Source organism: Rattus norvegicus, chromosome 2, assembly GCF_036323735.1.
Source record: "Rattus norvegicus strain BN/NHsdMcwi chromosome 2, GRCr8, whole genome shotgun sequence".
NCBI lineage: Eukaryota > Metazoa > Chordata > Mammalia > Rodentia > Muridae > Rattus > Rattus norvegicus.
Genome location: NC_086020.1, coordinates 31978173 through 31997081, shown reverse-complemented (window position 1 = coordinate 31997081; position 18909 = coordinate 31978173). Strand labels below are relative to the sequence as shown.

The window sequence follows — 18909 nt, the reverse complement described above, 5'->3', positions numbered from 1 at the left end:
GCCTTGCTTAGGCTTTCCGAGTTCACTCGGGATAGACAGCATAGCCTCTTAAATCCTTCCTTTAGCATTCACCATGGCAGTAACAGTTCTAAGTCACTGGTTGCTATCTAGTGAGGTGATTTAGAATGGGGCATCGAGGGCTGTCAGGCATTGTCTGTAATGCCTTGGATCATTTCTGGTGTCACTCTCTAAGGTGCAGCATCAGTCTTAAGTATAGGATTCTAAATGTTTACTCTTCCAGTACTAGCCTTCTTTAAATCTGCTTCAATAACAGGGTTTGGTTTCTTTGTTTTTAAAGTCTTCAGTGTACATCTTGTTTTCAGGGATTGAAACTGTTTATATAATAAATAGTAAATTAAAATAATTACAATAGCTGATATAAGTCATGTTGAGAGACACAACTGCTGATGGTAAGTGTGTGTTAGGAGGTCACCACAGAAATAGGCAGCTGCACTCAGAGAAGCCCCCACCATCAGTAGTGTGCCCAGCCTTTAAGAGGCTGTCTTTTACCAGGATCCTTTGTTTTTATACAGTTTTTCTTGGAGGTTTGAGAAGTACTGTTCATATCTGAGGCTCCATGACTCTCTTCAGGCGTTTCCATGTTAGAGACGCCATTACTCTGACTTCAGTTCTGAGGAGCGTGGGCCATTTGTAGTTTGGGGTGCAGATTATTCTCGTGCCTTTGTGGATCCTCTTAAAGGTACAGCCAGCTCTTGACAGTGATGAAAAGAATGGAGTGGGCTAGCAATTCTCTACTTAAAACCAAGGGAAAACTGTAAATGTAGCAAAATGGGATTAAAAAGGTAGTTTCCTCAGAGAAAAAGCAGTTCAGCTGAAAGGCAAGGAATGGGTGAGATATAAAGATTAAGTGAGATTTTGGCTCCCTGAACAGTTGTGTTATAAGCCTGCCGTTTCTGGTGTCCAGTTGATAGTGCTCCGTAGCTTGACTGTGGAGGTTGGGAGTACTGGAAAGAGTCCTCATTTACCTTTCAGCGAGTGAGGCCTGCACTTCTTTCCAACCTCTCTGGGCTGGTTTATTTTAGGATCATTCCCCATGTGGTTCTAGGAATTGAACCCAAGGCCTTAGGTAGGCATGATAACCACACCTTGCCCTGTGCCTTGTCAAGTTTAAAATTAATTAATTATTATCTGTTGTTTTCTTATTTCAAAATAGAAATGCTGATGGCTGTAATTTGTATTTCTTGATATTTCATTAAAGTTTGTATGATTCTTGGATATTAGGTCTTGTTTTCGGTATGTACTCTGGTGTTCTGACTGTGAGAGGCCACTGACATTTTTCAGTGTAACCAACAGTTTAATCTAGCTTCAGGTGTAAGTGCAGTGTGTTTCCAAGTGATGCCTGGAATACGGGTAAAGAGTAATTGTGAGTCTGGTTTGATGTGGGTAGAACAGCTAAAGCTGTGGTTGGGGTGTGAGGTGAGTGCCTTCAGTTAGTCATCAGATATCTTCACTTCCATGTGCAGATTAAGTATCTCTTGGGGTTTTGGAATGGTCACATATTTTGCCAGTTGGGCAACCTTTACCAGGATTCACATTGCTATAAAATATGACTGTTCTGAGACAATCTCACTGTATCTCTATGTGGCCTTGAACTTACTATGTAAACCACGCTGGCAAGGTCTCCTTGCTTCTGCCCCCAGGAGTACTGGGATTCAAGGCATGGGCCACTATAGCTGGCTAATAATTTCTGGTAATTTAAAAGTCTGAAATACTAATTACAGAAAGCTACCAGTTAAATAGATTGGCCAGTTAAATTATTTGCTTTGTGTTGTTAATTAAAAATGAAAGGCCAGTGGTACTCCCAAGACAATAAAACAAAAGCTTAAAAATATGCAGATTAGGCCTGGAGAGATGGCTCAGTGGTTAAGAGCACTGACTGCTCTTCCAGAGGTCCTGAGTTCAGTTCCCAGCAACCACATGGTGGCTCACAGCCATCTGTAACGGGATCCAGTCAGGATCCAGTGCCCTCTTCAGGTGTCTGAAAGCACAGCAGTGTACTGTAGACGTTTACTGGTGTGGATGATGCTGAGGATGAGAGGTGGTGGACTGCTCAGCTCAGATGCCACATGTCTACTACCCTGTCTAAACAGGTTCCTGTCAGGGAACATCCCGGAAGGCGAGGGCAGGAAGAGTGTGAGGAAGCACAGGCAGCCAGTGAGCAGGGCTTCAGAATGCTGTATTCTGGGCATGACATGGCCGTTGAATTCTCCTGTCCTGGGACTGCACCAGATTGGTCCTGTAAACAGCCTGTCATAAGTAGAGGTGGGGTTCATGGGGTCCCACTACCTGCTGAACTGTGGCGTCTGAAACACTGTGGGAGAAGTATGGTCATTGTCTTCATTTGTGTGCCCACTGGTGATCCACAAAGCTCCAATATACAGCTTCAAAGGATGGGTCATAGAAGGAAGACTGAATGTGGAAAGGGGGTGTGAAGAAAAAAGAGGCAGATGAGTGAGGAAGTATCAAGGGTGTAAAATTATCAAGGGACAAAAACCTTGAAAATGGTGTCCTTCTCCTCTGTTTTGATGCAGAGTAAAGATGGTAGAACAGTAGAAGAAGAGAGATTATTGCACAGGACACAATAAAGTACTTTTGTGGTGGAGGTAGGCTCACAGGAAACAGTTACCTGGAATTGTGGGAGTGCTGTTTTAGCTTTTTTTTTTTGCTTGTTTTGCTTTTCTTCCGGAAAATTGTAAGATGATGGTTTCCAAGAAACCTGGGATTTTTTATTTTTTGATTAGTTAATCTTAGTTCACATGAGAAAAGATTTTAAAAGATTTTAAAATCTTAAAGATATATTTTGAGATGGTATCTTGTTTTCTGTTCATTCTCCTGAGCTGTAGCTGCAGGCATGTGCCCACTGTACCCAAATTTAATTTCTTCCTCTCTCCGTGTCTTGTGTGATGTCAATCTTCTCAATTCATTTGGAAGGTACTTTGTTTTAATGATTGTATGGTAATCTATTGCCTGAATAAATTGCTTGTCTTATCAAATGATACATGTCTTGCTTGTAATGTTACTATTCTAATTATACACTAGTGGAAAAGTTTATATGAGATTAATTCATAGAACTAACTTTATTGGCCAGGATACTATTTTAAGTTCTTAAGATTTTAAGTAAGTATTATCAAACACAGTTACAGTTGTCGTTTGTTCTTTTGGTTTTGTGAGGAAGTCTCAGGTAGTCCAGGTTGGCAGAGTTGTTGTTCCTCTACCTCCGTTCTCTTGCATGTTGGAGTTACGTATGTGACCCTTTTTTAACTCTTCTTGCTATTTTTCAGAAGTAGATGGACTTATAGAAATACATAAGTTGGAGTTTGTCTATCTTGTCAACATTCTTTAATGTTTCCCTAAGGGGATGCCATTCAAGTTGTAGATTGTCTCTCTTTTGGTACACTTGATTTCTCTGAAATTTTATTTGGTTTGTTCTTGTTCGGAGGTTGGTTGGAGTTTTTGAGACAGGGATTCTCTATGTGGTCCTTAAAGACCTCTAGATCAGCCTGGCCTAGAACTTGGAGATCTGCCTTCATTTTTCCACAGTGCTGGAATGAAGGCTGTCTGCACTGGGCCTAGTTTGGCTGGAGCTTGTATTCTTCCTGCTTTCACTTTCCAAGTCTGCAATTGCAGCTATAGTGAGTACAAGACAGACTAGTTGACATGAAGAAGAGCAAGGTCTTGGTACCAAATAGATTCTCGCCTAAAGGCCAAGAGTAAGAGGGGTAGCTTTAAGAGGTCTTCAGGACTTAAGGTTTGTTTATTCGTTTTTCTACTTGATTACCTTTTAAAAAGTGAATTGTTTGTTTGTTTGTTTGTGACAAACTAAAAATAAAAACTACTATGTAGTTCTAGCTGACCCAGAACTCAGATAGCCTGTAACCCACAGAGATCTGCCTGCCTCTGCCCCTGCCCCTGCCCCTGCTGGGATTAAAGGTGTGCGTCAGTAACTGCTGGGTGAAAAGGTAAATCTTTGTCAGCAGTTTTGCTTATTGCTCAGAGTGCAATTTCGTTAGAACAAAAGGGGAAAGTTAAAGCTTGTCTTCACTCTGCCGCTTGCTCAGTATCTTGATATCTGTTAGGTGCCAGGCAATTTTGTGTGAGTTTTCCTGAATTTTCAGAATAACTCTATGAAGAAATTATTTTTTCATTTTGCAGCTTAGATTATACATAATTTACCTACTGTCAGTTTATACCTTCGTATTATGGAAAGATCCACAGCCACCAGGTTTTCTGAAATGGATGGTGCACAACACAGTCAGAAGGAGATGCTTAGTTAGAATGTGCCACCAGTGTGGACTCTTGTAACATTTCATAATGTCTACTTGAAGTAGGGGTCTATCTGTCTTAGAGATTTATTACAGTGAAGAGACCAAGACCGAGGCAGCTCTTAGGAAGGAAAACATTGAATTTGGGCTGGGTCATGGTTGCAAAGGTATCGTCAATTAGCCCTGGCGGTGGGTGTGCTGGCAGGTGGTTCTAGAGAAGAGCTGAGAGCTCTGCATCTTGATCTGCAGGCAGCAAGGAGACTGTTTCACATTTAGGATCTCAATGTCCTCATAGTGACTCACTTCCTCTAACAAGGCCATACCTCCTAATAGTGCCACTTCCTATGGCCAAGCATTCACACACATAAGCACAGGGCCTGAGAAAGCACGTGGACAGACTGGATTAGTCTACCTCAGTGAGGCTCACAACTGCTTGTTTATCCTGCTGTAGTCCTTGGTGGCTGGGTTCCTATTTACAGTGGAAAGCCAGTCTTAGTTTCTTTCTTCTCCTTTTTATGAGCCAGGGTTTTTCTGTGTAGCCCTGGCTGTCCTGGAACTCGCTCTGTAGACCAGGTTAGCCTACAACCAGAGATCTTCCTTTCTCTGTTGGGATCAAAGACATGTGCTGCCACTACCACCACCACCACCACCACCTGTCTTATTCTTAGCTTTTTGGTGAATCTTGATTACGAGCCATATAATATAGATCATAAGCTCATTGTAGTGCTTCTGGGGGCATGTTGGTGTCTATTTACCTGTAGGTGATTTTCATGAAATTTTGTTAATTTTAATTAGTGGAAGTATCAGGTATTTTTTTTTTTTTTTTTTTTTTTTTTTTTTTTTTTGGTTCTTTTTTTCGGAGCTGGGGACCGAACCCAGCGCCTTGCGCTTCCTAGGTAAGCGCTCTGCCACTGAGCTAAATCCCCAGCCCCATGAAGTATCAGGTATTATATATAGAAAAGCAAGTTGTAGGCTTTTTGTACAGATGTTTGGTAAAATTTTTAAATTTGGAGGAAACATTGGGCAACGAGATGAGAAAGATCTGATGAGTGTGGGGTGATGGTGACTGATGTGTGTTGTGCACACACCTCACACAGTACAGTGCGCTACAAATGTGTGTTGTCTTTCTAGGTATTTTAATTACGACCATAGCCTCCAAGGGAGAACTGCAGAATTGGCCTGACCTCTTACCAAAACTCTGTAGCCTGCTGGATTCTGAAGACTACAACACCTGTGAGGTACGGCTATCTGTCTGTCTTTGCATAGCACTGGTTAACCTCTGATGAGATGCTCCTGCAACGGACAGCTTCAGAGCTCAGAGCCTACAGCTGCCTGTGTACTTGATAGTTGTTAACCTTTATGCCTTCTGGGAATAAGGAGATACTTTGTCTTTCTAAAGTTACTCTTAAGTGTTACATGCATGTGATTGACAGCTGTTTAATACTGCATTTAATCAATTTTTAATTGTATGTGTGGAAATGTATATGTGTGTACCATATGTGTGCTCTCAAGGTCAGAAAGTCATCAGATTTCCCTACAACTGGAGTTAGTGATGGTTTTGAATTACTATGTGAGTGCTGGGAACCAGATTTGTGTTCTCTGCAAGAGCACTGTTAACCTGACTAGCAAGCTCTCGCCAGCCCTCGCTGATGCTTTCACATACTTACAGAAACAAACTGAAATCTACCAAAGCACCAGACCATAAATCGTTGTATTTTTTTTCCTCTAAATTAATGACATGCAAGAAAAGGCTCAAACATTTCTAATCATAAAGTAATAGTGATTCTGATCTTGATTTCATGGTTTAGTTTCTTGGTATTTATTTATTTGGTGTGTGGGTTGCCTTTTTCTTGCCACTAGGAAATTATATAAATATATTATGTATGCTTGAGGAAGTGAAGAAGTCGTTTGGATTTGGGTTGTTTAGATCAAAGTCTCATGGTGACCTTGAACTCTTCTGACTTGCCTAACCTACTTTCCAAATCCTCAGGATTGAACTGCAAACGTGACCCACCACGCCCATTTAGAGTTCCTTTCTTGAAATTGATAAGCACTAATGTGTTTGATTTACTAGCACACAGAATGAACCAACCTACCTTCCCTCCTTCCTTCCTTCCTTCCCTCCCTCCTTCCTTCCTTCCTTCCAAGACAGAATCTCACAATCTAGCACTGGGCAGCCTAGAATGTCTCCTAGAGATCCAACTAGCTTTCTTCTGAGTGGTAGAGTGAACGTCATCCTGGGGCAGAAACAGTTAGATGCTTTGGCGCTAAAGCAACACACCTTGGAGGTATAAAAAACAAGATCGTATGGATGATTTTATGACCACCCTGGAGCAGCAGTCTGGGGAGAAGAGAGATTTTGTCAAAGCAGTCTTTTAAATCACTCGTTAAAAAACTTAATTCTTGGGCTGGAGAGATGGCTCAGTGGTAGGGATCACTGGCTGCTCTTCAGAGAACCTGGGTTCAATTCCTAGCACCCACATGGCAGCTCACCACCATCTGTAACTCCTGTTCCATGGATGAATGCAGGCAAAACACCAATGTACATTAAGTAAGTCATTTTTAAAAACAAAACAAAATGTAATTCTCAGATATATGCTGCAGTCTAGGAAATACAGTGGCACAGCTTAAACAGCACTTTGATATATGGTAAATATAAAAGATGAGATATAACCAAGCAGTTTCTGGGAACAGAAGTATAAACTATACTAATGGCTAAAGATGAAGGATTTCTAGATGTTGGTTCAGAATAATTTCTAAATGTTATCAGTGGAAATTTGGTCAGGTTTTTTGTTTGCTTGGTTGGTTGGTTGGGTTTGGTTTGTATTTTTGCTTTTGTCCTTGTCTTTTTAAAAATGTATTCTTCTGCCAGACAGTGGTGGGTGGCACAAGTCTTTAATCCCAGTGTGGAGGCAGAGGCAGGTGGCTCTCTGTGTTTAAGGCCAGTGTTGTCTACAGAGTGAGTTTTAGACCAGCCAGGGGTACAAAAAGAACCCTGTCTTGCAAAACAAAAAAAAATAAAACCAATATATTCTTCTATTATTATTTTGGTGGCTGGTTGGTTGAAATTGTTATTCCCACAATAGGAAACGAGTGAACATTTGACTTCAGTCATTGCCTTTCAGAAATATAACTTGTGTGCAAAAATCTTAATATTTGAATATATCTATTTTTTAAATTTATTTTATGTATGTGAGTACACTGTTGGTGTCTTCAAACACACCAGAAGAGGACATCATCGGATCCCATTACAGATGGCTGTGAGCCACCATGTGGTTGCTGGGAATTGAACTCAGGACCTCTGGAAGAGCAGCCAGGGCTCTTAACCATCAAGCCATCATCTCTCCAATCCCCAATATATCTGTTTTAAGCTAAAACCTATGTTAGGTTAGCATGGTAAATCTAAGACTGACTTTATAGTTTTGATAAAATTTTAGGTTTAAATTTCAAAGTTAACTTTTGAGGCATTGTAAATTCTAAAAAGAATTCTAAAATAATCACCTTAAAAGACTGCTTTTTGTTAGCACTGTTATACACTAACTGCTACAGTTGAATACCAAGTTGTCACTGATGGGAGCAGAAAGAGTAAAGCACTAGACCTGCTTAGAATGTCATGCTGGGCACATGAACTCTGGGCTACCCTCTTGTGAGGAAAACAGTGGTCAAGTTGAATCTTCTGTTAGTAGTTTCGTTGTCAGTTTCCAATATATGCCTCATGTGATTGTTTTAAAGTATTAATAAGTTATGTATTTCAAATAAATGTGTTAGAGTGGTAAATACATTCCTATGAAAAGATGGCTTTACATCCATTTTAGCATTTAATAAGAAAATTTAAATATGGACTTAAAATTGATGAGCATCTCAGTGGAATTACATGAGATTAGATATTTATAACTAACCAAAATATTTTCCACTTTTAACTTACTTAATGCTAGAAATTAAATGTATCATTAGGATAATATTTTACTACTCTGAATTGTTTTTAAGTTCTATAAATTATATGTGGACAGAGAACATAAGTGTACCTAAATTAGCATTTCACACATCTTGGGTTTTTGCTTTGTGTAGCTTTGTTCCAATTCTTTCACATGGGATCTTGTCGTGTTGTCTCAAACTAGTTCGTGATGTGCATGTCTCGCCTCCCAAGAGCTGGGATTACAGATACCGTGCTGTGCCCCCGACTATTAGTAACTGATTCCAGTGAAGTCTGACGTTACAAACTTGTCTTGCAGGGGGCATTCGGTGCCCTTCAGAAGATATGTGAGGACTCCGCGGAGATTTTAGACAGCGATGTCTTGGATCGCCCTCTCAACATCATGATCCCCAAGTTCTTACAGTTTTTCAAGCACAGTAGTCCCAAAATAAGGTGCGTATATAGTGGTATTGGTCAGCTATTTTGTCTAAGACCAAGATTAGTTTGGGAAAATTGTTTTAAATTATCTGCCTTGTCACATCCAAATACCTTCATGTATAACTGAATGACTAAGCCTTCCAGTGCAACTTTGACATGCCCATTGAGGGGAGCAAGAGTAGCTAATAATGTTCTGTGAGCTTTTAAACAACATGTCCTCTTTACTGCTGTCTTGGTCAGGGTTCCTATTCCTGCACAAGCATTGTGACCAAGAAGCAAGTTGGGGAGGGAAGGGTTTATTCAGCTTACACTTCCACTTTGCTGTTCACTCCAAAGGAAGTCAGGACTGGAAATCCAGCAGGAGCTGATGCAGAGGCAGGCCATGGAGGGATGCTACTTACTGGCTTGCTTCCCCTGGCTTGCTCAGCTTGCTTTCTTATAGAACCCAGGACCACCAGCCCAGGGTCGGCACCACTTACAATGTGCTGGGTCGTTCCCCCTTGATCACTAATTGAGAAAATGTCTTACAGCTGAGTCTCATGGAGGCATTTCCACAGCTAAGGCTCCTTTTCTGTGATAACTCCAGCTTGTGTCAAGTTAACACACAAAACCAGCCAATGTGCCTGCCTACCCCTATTTTGTCTGAATTGTAATGAAGACATGTTTTCATTGAGTTGTGGCTATTGTTACTTTGAAGGTGTTGCATCTAATTACAGAGAGGAGGGCTCATTTAAACACATAGGCACCAAAACCTTTTAATACTCTGAAATGACATAGTCTGATGTGACAGTTCCTCAAGCTTAGTCTAGACTAGTGTCTTGTCTTCACCTGAGCAGTTGCAGATCTTAAAGGGATGGTGGAGAATCTGCCGGGGAATGGTGAAGATGCTGTATTTGAAGATAAGGGAGCCTTGGTTAAACCTATGCAGTCACTTTCCCTAGAAACTGCAATTGCAGTGTGTTAGTACAAGTGTGCAACTCTGATGTCTCCTGTAGCCTTCTGAGCTGTTGAACTTGTTGCCTTTTGTTTTGGTGTGTGGTTGGTTGAGTTTCCTAACTTGTTAAGGAAGGTGTTGCCGTTTCTGCTAATTATCAGTTCCTTTGATATCTTTTTTTTTTTTTTTTGTCACTGTTTCCTGTGTTTCCATAGAATAAACAGATGTACTGGCATATGACTAAGGATCATTGGCTAAACTAATCAGTCAGTCAGGATAAATGAACTTCAGTGCAGACTACAGCTAATACTTGGGGTTCAGTATTCTATCTCACAGACTTGTTTCAACTGTGATCAGAGAGCTAACCTGAATTTATTTCTTGGTTAAATTCCCCGTCTATGTTATTGTCCTGCAGCTGTTTCCCTCTTTGACACTGTCCTTCCCTTTCCCTGGTCCTCTTTGAACTTCGATGTGTTTCCTGTGTATATTTAAATTTACACCTGCTTATGAACCTAGTGCGATGTGAACTTAGTCTCTGGGTAAGGCAGATTTCACATCTCCAGCTCTGTCCGTGTCTGCACATGTTATGATTTTTATTCACAGCTCTGTGAATAAAAGTCCATTTTGCAATAGGTGGGTCAGTGAGCATGGACATGCAGTGTCTCTAGGTTTAGGGTATTTGTGTGTGTGTACCAGGCGTGGTACAGCTAGATCATATGGTAGTTGTGTTTTTTAGTTTTTTGAGGAAACTGTATTGATGGTTGCTGTTCCCATCATCAGCTAAAGTAGTTCCTGTTCTCAGTGTCCTTGCCGGCACACATTGTAAGTCATTTGTTAAGTGGTAGCCATTCCAGTAGGGGGAAGACCATATCTCATGTAGTTTTAATTGACATTTCACTAATGCTAAAGGTGTGCAACACTTTCTAATATTTATTGATCATTTCATGTATTTCTTTGAGAGCTGTCTCTTCAGTTATTATCCCATTTAGTGATGTGATTTTTTTTAAATGTTTTTGAGTTCTTCATATTCTGCATATTAATCTGTGTGTAGTTGTCAAATGTTTTCTATTTTCTATGCTGTTTTCCTCTAGCAGTTTCAGTTTTCAGGTCTTGCATTAAGGGCTTTGATTTATTTTTGAATTGATTTTTCTGCAAATTTGTAAAGTATGGGTCTAGTTGTTCGTTCTAGTTGTGCAGATGCCCAGTTTCCCCAGGGACCTTGGAGAAGAGACTCCTTTCCAGTGTCTGCGACCTTTGTCAAGGATTGGTAGCTGTGGACAAGCGCATTTCCTTCTGGACTGTGTTGTATGTCATGGGTGTTTTGTGTATGTGGTGCAGTTCCTAGAGCTGTGACTCTAATTCGAGACAGGTGCCATGCTGCCTTTAGCACTGCTCTGTGCTTAGGGTCCTAGGCCTGTCCATTGTCTTTGTAACTCTGAATGAGTGAACTAACTGCCAGTTAGTGCCTTCCCTTAGAACTTTCCCTGCTACCTCATTTTGACCACCATGTGCTCTGTAACAAGTTCTTGGTGTTAATTTGGGCATTATGAGTGATTTTTTTCTTTGGATATCTGTTTGAACATAGTGCTTCCTTGACTTTGGTTTTTGTTGTTTGTTTGTATTTTATTTTGTGGGTTAGAGAGATGATGGCTCAATGCTTAAGAGCACTAAGGACCTGAGTTCAGTTCACAACATCCACACAGCAGCTCACATCTGTCTGAACTCCAGTTTCAAGAGATCAGATATACACACTGCCACTGCCACCGCCACAGCACATGAAATTAAAAATTGAAAGAAGATAAACATTTTATGTGTCTGGGTGTTTTGTGTGCATGTATGTCTATGCCATATTCATGCGATGCCCATGGAGGCCAGAAGCTAGGTTTGGCTGTCTGGAACTATAGTTACAGACTGTTGTTAACTGCCATGCAGGTGCTGAGAAGAGCCTAGATCCTCTGGAAGAGCAGCCAGTGCTTTTAACTACTGAACCATCTGTAGCCTCTCCCTGATACCTTATTTTACATCTCTGATAATCTCTTCTGTCTTGTTGATTCTGTTGATGATATGTTCTATTTCCCTTTTTAATTTAGTTTATGTGAATTTTTCATCTCTGATACCTCTTCTACCCCACCTCTCAATATCAACTTATTTAACTGTATTTCTCTCATTTTGCTTTTTTGGCTATGTGGCTGAGGTTTTCAACCATTTTGCTAACTTTCTTCTCTGTGCTTCTGGCTTTCGTCTAGATGGTGCCTTGATTTCTTTCTTAATCCATCTGCTTGTTTATATCCTGCTTGAAAACATTGATTCTTTTTGCTGTTCAACCTTGAGTCGTAAGTGAAGTTAAGATCTTGAAAGGAGCCTTGTGGCCTTGGCCTTTCACACTTCTGTGCTTCTGTGTTGCAGTCTATACAGCTCTGGGCTTCCTCTTCCTCTTTTATGTAGGGATCTTACTTAGTACTTTATTTATCTACTTTAGTGGGCTCAGTTAATTCCCAATTTGACTTTGTGAAGAGAAAATAGAGTTATATCAGCAGCAGCTACAGCAACGGTGCACAACAGGCACACGGTCAGAATCTCTGGGCAGTCATCCTACTGAGCAGCCGAAGATCAGAAGATTAGTGTAGTCAGTGTATCGTGAGACTGAAGATGTAGAGTGAATGTGGACACGGTAATCAGGTCAGATGAAAGGAGGAGGCAGGAGCTCAGGGAAGATGAGGTTAGGTAGATAGAAAGGGAAAAGAAGGGGTTGGGGATTTAGCTCAGTGGTAGAGTGCTTGCCTAGCAAGCACAAGGCCCTGGGTTCGATCCTCAGCTCCGGGAAAAAAAAAAAAAGAAAGGGAAAAGAAGATTGTGGAGATTCTGAGAGGGAAGAGAGAACAGGCAGTTAAATAAAAAGAATTCTCCAATAATGAGAAAATATGTGAAAACAGTAAGATACAAGTAAGTAGGGGGAATAAAGCTAACATAACAAAGGCTTTTCAAATATAGAAACTGGGTGTGGCAGCACTGCCTTTAATTCCAGCATTCAAAGAGGCAGAGGCAGGCAGGTGGATCTCAGGGTTGGAGGCCAGGTAGTTGGTCTACATAGTGATCACAGAGAGAGATGTTAGAGAGATGGCCCTATTTCAGAGGGCCTGAGTTAAGTTCCCAGGACCCATACTAAGGCTCACAACCACCTTTTAAGATGTGATTACTTGAGTGGGTGGTGGTGGCTCACTTGTTTAATTCTAGCACTTAGGAGGCAGAGGCAGGTGGATCTCCCAAGTTTGAGGACAGCCAGGGATACACAGAGAAACCCTGTCTCAAACAAACACTCCACGACTCCACGGACCGTTGCAGTCACCTGCACAAATACATATATACAAACACACATACATGTGATTTAAAAACCTGGGCTGGAGAGAGGGCTCAGTGGCTTAAGAGTGCATGTTGCTCTTGGAGTGGACCCAGGTTTGATTCCCAGCACCTACATAGCAGCTCACAGCTGCTTTTCTGGTTTCTGCAGAACTGCATACATGTGGTATACAGATAGATACCACATGCGTACATACACATGGTGCAGATAGATACACATGCAGACAAAGCACTTGGAGACAGAATACAAAAAAAAAATTTGTTTCTTTTTTTTTTTTTTAATTAGAAGCTTTACTAGAAGTTTTTATACTAGAAAAGAATCATCGGACATTAAACTTGCCCGATGATGGGAATGCACACACAAATACATGAAAGGTAGTAAACTATGAAAAAGTAAAAATGCTAACTCCAAAAGGAAAGGGACAGCCAGTAGTAGCACACTGGTGTAGAGTCTTACTGGGCCTTTGAGTTGGAGCATGCTGGGGATGTGCACACTGTTGGAAGGACAGTTGTGCCTGGGGGCTCTTGGCTTTCTTCAGTCCTCTCTGGTTGTAAGCTTTGGTGGTCTCCACTTAGGCTTCGTTGCGCTCTGGGGCTCTCTGCCCACCAAGGTTCACCCTGTGTACTGTGCCCTGGGGAGTTCTCTCCTCAGCTTCCTGAGAGTGAGAGTGGACAGCAACCCAGGCACTGAGGGCTGCACAGGCGAAACTCCTTTGCTACTCTTAAATCCCTGGTGGTGGGATGGGCCCGGGATGTCACCTGCTCCTCTGGAGCTTCAGAGTTGAGTCTGTAATGGTAGCTGCTCCAAAGGTGACTCCACCTGCGGCCATCAGGAGGCGTGACCTTAATACTCTAGACTTCCTCTCAGCGGCTGAGTTTGCATGGGCATCAGAGGCTACGGTGCCTTTCTCCTTTCCCTAAATACTCCTCTGCCTGCACGGAGGACCTGCTACCTTTGGTTGAAATTGACTTCCAGAATTATCCCTCATTCTGGGACAATGGCACATTGCACTTAGGTCCTATTACTTCGATTCTTTTCTGTTCTCAGATGCCCAGGTTAGCTCAGTTTTAAACATTAGCATCTCTCTTAGGATCCCACTGGGCTGCAGCCCTATTGGAAACTCTTTCCTACTGCTGATCTGTCCTGGCACAGAGGGCATGGTCTCAGCAGGGACCATGACTAGATTTGAGGTTTCAGAGAGGCTTGTCCTGTGTGGGCCTTGCCTTCAGGTGAGGCTTCTGCTTTTCTTCTGCCTGCCACAGACATCATGTGACTGGAGCTATGTTTAGCTTTATCACACTTCTACTACGTTTATTTTTTGAGAGTAATCACATCATTTCCACCCTTCCTTTTTCTTCTTCCACCCTTCCTTCCTGTCTTTCAGGTTGCATGGCCTTCATTGTTAAACAAGTCATCTTGGTGAGACAGGTGTCGAGTCTGATAGTCCCAGGACACAGTGTCACAGCAAACTCTCCAGGCCTCTGGCTTTTACAGCCTTTCCTCCCCAGCCCCTTCCAAAATATTCGTGGGCCTTAGGTATTTCATTTTGGCTCCTTTGGTACTGGACTCTGCAGCCCTGCATCTGTGGTTTTCTGAGTGGTCTGTGTCTGTTGCAAAGAGAGTCCTGGACCAGAGTGAGGACTGACTACTTATCTATGGGTATAAGGACAAATAATTTAGAATATACTTAGGTGCTTCTTCGAGACCCGTTTGTGTCCTTGGCTGGGTTTTTAGTACCAGGCCTGACTTCCCTCTTGCTGAACAGAGCTAAGTCCAGTTGAAGAGCTGTTGGTTACTGCCAAAGCATGTGTGCCATGCTGCACCCGTAGGTAAGCATGCCCGTTGTTGATAGTGTTGGATCACCGTTGATAGAACTTTGATCAGAAGCTTTGAGCTTCTGAGTCGAGAGAACACACATCGTGTCTGTCTTTCCTGGGCCTGGGTCACCTCACTCAGTGTGATCTTTCCTAATTTTATTTATCTGCACAGGTGATGACTCCATTTTTCTTTATAGCCGAGCAGTACCATGCACTGTAAGCATACCTACTAGGCTTCCATTGTCGTTCATGTAGGTTGCTGGCACTCCCTAGCTATTATGAAGAGGGAGGGCTGCGGCGAGCATGCCCTAGCAGCATCTGTGGAGCAGGAGCTCCACCCTCTGGGTGTGTGTCAAAGAGTGCTTGAGCTGGGCAGTCGCCAAACTCACTGTCAGCCTCATGATCACTCCCCAGCCTTTCTGTAGGGACTGCACCAGCCCGCCATCCCATCAGCAGTGGGTAATGGCTCCCTTTCCAAACTCCACATCCCCCCCTAGCATTTGTAGTAGAGTTTTCTCTTGATCTTTGCCATTCTGACTGGGTAAGATGAAATCTCAGAGTTATTTTGATTTACTTTTTCTAATTACTAGAGGCAGTGGACATTTTTTAGATATTTCTTTGCCATTTATTTTTAAATTCACTTAAGAACTGTACGTCCTAGACCCATTTGGTGATGGGTTTATTTCTTCATTTGTTTATACATATATTTTGGATATTAGTCCTTTGTCTGGTGTGTAGCTGGTAGACAGTTCCCTCTGTTCTGTGGGCTTCCTCTTACCTACTTGATGACTGTTTCTTCAGCTATGCAGAAACCTTTCATTTATTTATTTACTTATTTATTTATTTATTTTTGAGTACCACATGTCAGTAATTGTTGATTTTTATTTTGGGGCAAGTCAAATCCTATTTGGGAAGTCTTTTCCTCCACCTAAATCATTTACAGGGACTACCTGTGTTCTCTTGGAGCAGTTCCAGTGTTTCAGGTTTTGCATTTAGGTGTTTGATCCATTTGGAGATTTTATGCGGGTCATAAGATAGACAGGAGTCTTAATTTCATTCTTAGACATATGGATGTCCAGTTTTCCCATCACCATTTGTTAAAGTTGTTTTCTTTTCTCTAGCCTATGCTTTTGGCATTATTTGTCACAGAAATAGCTGGAGTCACACGTGCTCATATTTGGGCCTTTGATTATTGTTCCAGTGGCCTGCATGTCTGTTCTTGTGCCAGAGGCATATGGGGGTTTTTTGTTTGTTTGGTTGGTTTGGTTTTTGGTGTGTGAGTGTATTGTTGGTGTTGTTGTTTTTGGCTTTTGTATAGGGTCTATTTATGTAGCCCTGGCTGTCTTGGATCTCTTTGTACGCCATGCTGACCTCGAATTCAGAAATCTGCCTAGCTCGGCTTCCCAAGTACTGGGATTTAATATGTGCATCACTACGTAGCGCTCACATTAGTTTTTGTTACTATGGCTCTGTAACATCCTAAGGTCTGGAATGGTGATTCTTGTAGCATTTCTCTTTTCAATAAGAATTGGTTTTGCCTACCTGGGATCTTTGGTATGAATTTTGATATAGTTTTATTCTTTATTTTATTTCTGTTCATCACATTTAAAATGTTGCTAATCAGGAAGGTATAGAATGTTTTGCATTGATTGTGTACTTTTTATCATTAAGGCTGTTACCTCTTCATATTAATTATAAGCATTACTTTTTTTCATTTTATCTTTGGGTGTCTACAGATCTATCTCCTTCTGTTTAAGATAGTCTATGATGTTCAGAATGGTCTCACATTGCATATATATCTCGACCTTCACGTGATTTCTGGATACAGACCACCACATGACTCTAGCATAGTGGTTTTCAACTTCCCTGATGCTGCAAACCTTTAATACAGTTCCTCACATTGTGGTGACCCCCAACCATGAAATTATTTTTTTACTAATTTGCAACTGTAGTTTACTACTGATGGGAATCATAATGTCTGATAGGATATCTGATATTCGACCCCTATGAAAGGGTTATCTGACCTCCAAAGGGGTCAGAACCCAGACTGCTGCTCTGGAGGTCAGGATTCCATTTGAATAGTGTATTTCCCCCTAGCTGTCTTGGTTGTATTGCTGTGAAGAGAAACCACCATCAAGGCAACTCCTAAAAGGAAGCATTTAATTTGGTCCTTGTCATCCTGGAAGACGCGTGCAGGCAGATGCAGAAGAGCAGTGACTACGCAGTGTGTCCTGATGCACAGCAGGGGCGGGGGAGACAGAGACAGAGACAGAGACAGAGACTGGGCCTGGCATGGACTTTGGAACCTCAGAGTTCACCCCTAGTGATACTTTCTCCAACAAGACCACTCCCACTCAAACAAGGCTACAGTCCTAATATTTGTTTCCGACAGTTCCACTCCCTGGTGACTAAGCGTCTTAGGCCTATGGAGGCCATTCTTATTCCAACTACCACACTAACACATTCATTAAAGTAATGTGTTCTTTTGCCAGGCATGATCACATATACCTTTGATCCCAGATCTTGGGAGTCAGAGGCAAGTAGATCTTTGAGCTTGAGACCAACTGGGGCTATGTGGTGAAAACTTTGTCTCAAAAAAAGAAAAAAAAAAAATTCCCACATTAGTTTTAAAAAAAAAAAAAAGTCTCACTTGTCAATGTAAATTCCATGTATACGTAGCTTCTTCTGTGTTTTTGTTTCATGACCACAATATCATACTGGGCTGTAGTTTGCTCTTTGAACAAGAACTTTTGAGGTTTTAGCAAATTACATTCATTTAAAATATAGCTCATAAAAGAGAATTGGGAGTGAGGCAAGAAAAGAGGTAAGACGGCGGATGCTTGCAGGAATACTGACTCCACTTACAAGTTCTTCTCTGGTACAGAAGAAAGTTGTGATGGTGTCAAGCTACTGACAAGAACAGATGAAAACTTACTTCAAAAGTTCTGTCTACTGAAAGTGTGGATTGAAGAAAGACTTATCTCGCCTAAACCTTACAAGCATTCCGAAATGGGAATTGGAGTGGAAATGTGTTTGGCTTTATTTAAGTTTGCTCTGCATTTACTAAATATTCAGATGCTTCTAAAGAAAGCACTTTTAGTCTTTCTTCAATTTGCAAGTATTTTGTTCTACAGGGAAGAAATGGCACTGTAAAAACATGTTATTTGAGTAAGTGCCATTTGTAGGATATCAAGGAGGTCTTCCTCAGAAATCAGTTAAATCAAAGTGAATGGCTCCATGGCAGGACTATCTGCTGTGCCATGGATGTACAGATTCCGGCTTAGACTTTGATGGATACACACATCACAGTATCACCAGAGATGCATATTGAGTTTGTAACCACAGTAAGTGCATGTTGATTAATGTGTGGCTTGGTTTCTAGGTCTCACGCTGTTGCATGTGTCAATCAGTTCATCATCAGTCGGACCCAAGCGCTCATGTTGCACATCGACTCCTTCATTGAGGTAAGACTCATCACTGCCCGCAGAGGGCTGCCCTGTGCTGCTCCTTCAGTATACAGCTAAGAATTTGCAATATAGACATACTTATTATTGCTGGTGGTATTAAAATTGGATACAATATTACTAGTTCTTCCTAGCTGAGAATAAAAGCATTCTTTCTGTGATGGAACGTTGGGTTATGTGCTGAGTATATGGAGTCCAGCCTCCTAGCTTGACTACTTAGACGTCCTCCTCAGCACACATTCAGTTTGTACATGTAGACTGATTTTCCTAGACCATGAGTAACATTTGAAACAAGCAAACACAAGGTATCTAGTGAGATTGGATGAAGGTGGCCTGTAACAGTCCAAAGGTGCGCACTGAAAGAACAGCTGCATAATGCTTGACCTGGCTGTTGGCTGGGCATTGCATGGTGGTCTTAAATCACCTCAGTATGTAGTCCAGACCATTTAGGAATGGTTTTTATTCTTCCATTGATTTACATTATGAATACAGAGGAGTCAAACTATTCACTCTTAAATACTAAATGCCATCTTACTGGCATAAATGCAGAAAGAATAAATGACGTCATGGGGTCTCACAGAGACTGAGCCACCAACCAAAGCATTTGGGGGCTGGACCGAGGCCCCCTACATATTTGTAACAAAAGTACAGCTTGGTCTCATGTGGGTCCTAAACTACTGGATCAGGGCTGTCTGTGACCCT

At 41.6% G+C, this 18909-nt stretch overlaps 1 protein-coding gene across 8 annotated transcripts in view; it reads left to right on the top strand.

Annotated features, from left to right (window-relative positions):
* The window catches only part of Tnpo1 (transportin 1), a 92636-nt gene that overhangs the window by 37285 nt on the left and 36442 nt on the right, over window positions 1–18909 (top strand). For all 8 annotated transcript variants that reach the window (NM_001399431.1, XM_039102145.2, XM_039102144.2 and 5 more), the window contains 3 exons: window positions 5415–5521; window positions 8516–8649; window positions 18126–18207. In NM_001399431.1, the coding sequence (NP_001386360.1) occupies window positions 5415–5521; window positions 8516–8649; window positions 18126–18207 (323 nt within the window). The remainder of the gene's footprint in view (window positions 1–5414; window positions 5522–8515; window positions 8650–18125; window positions 18208–18909) is intronic.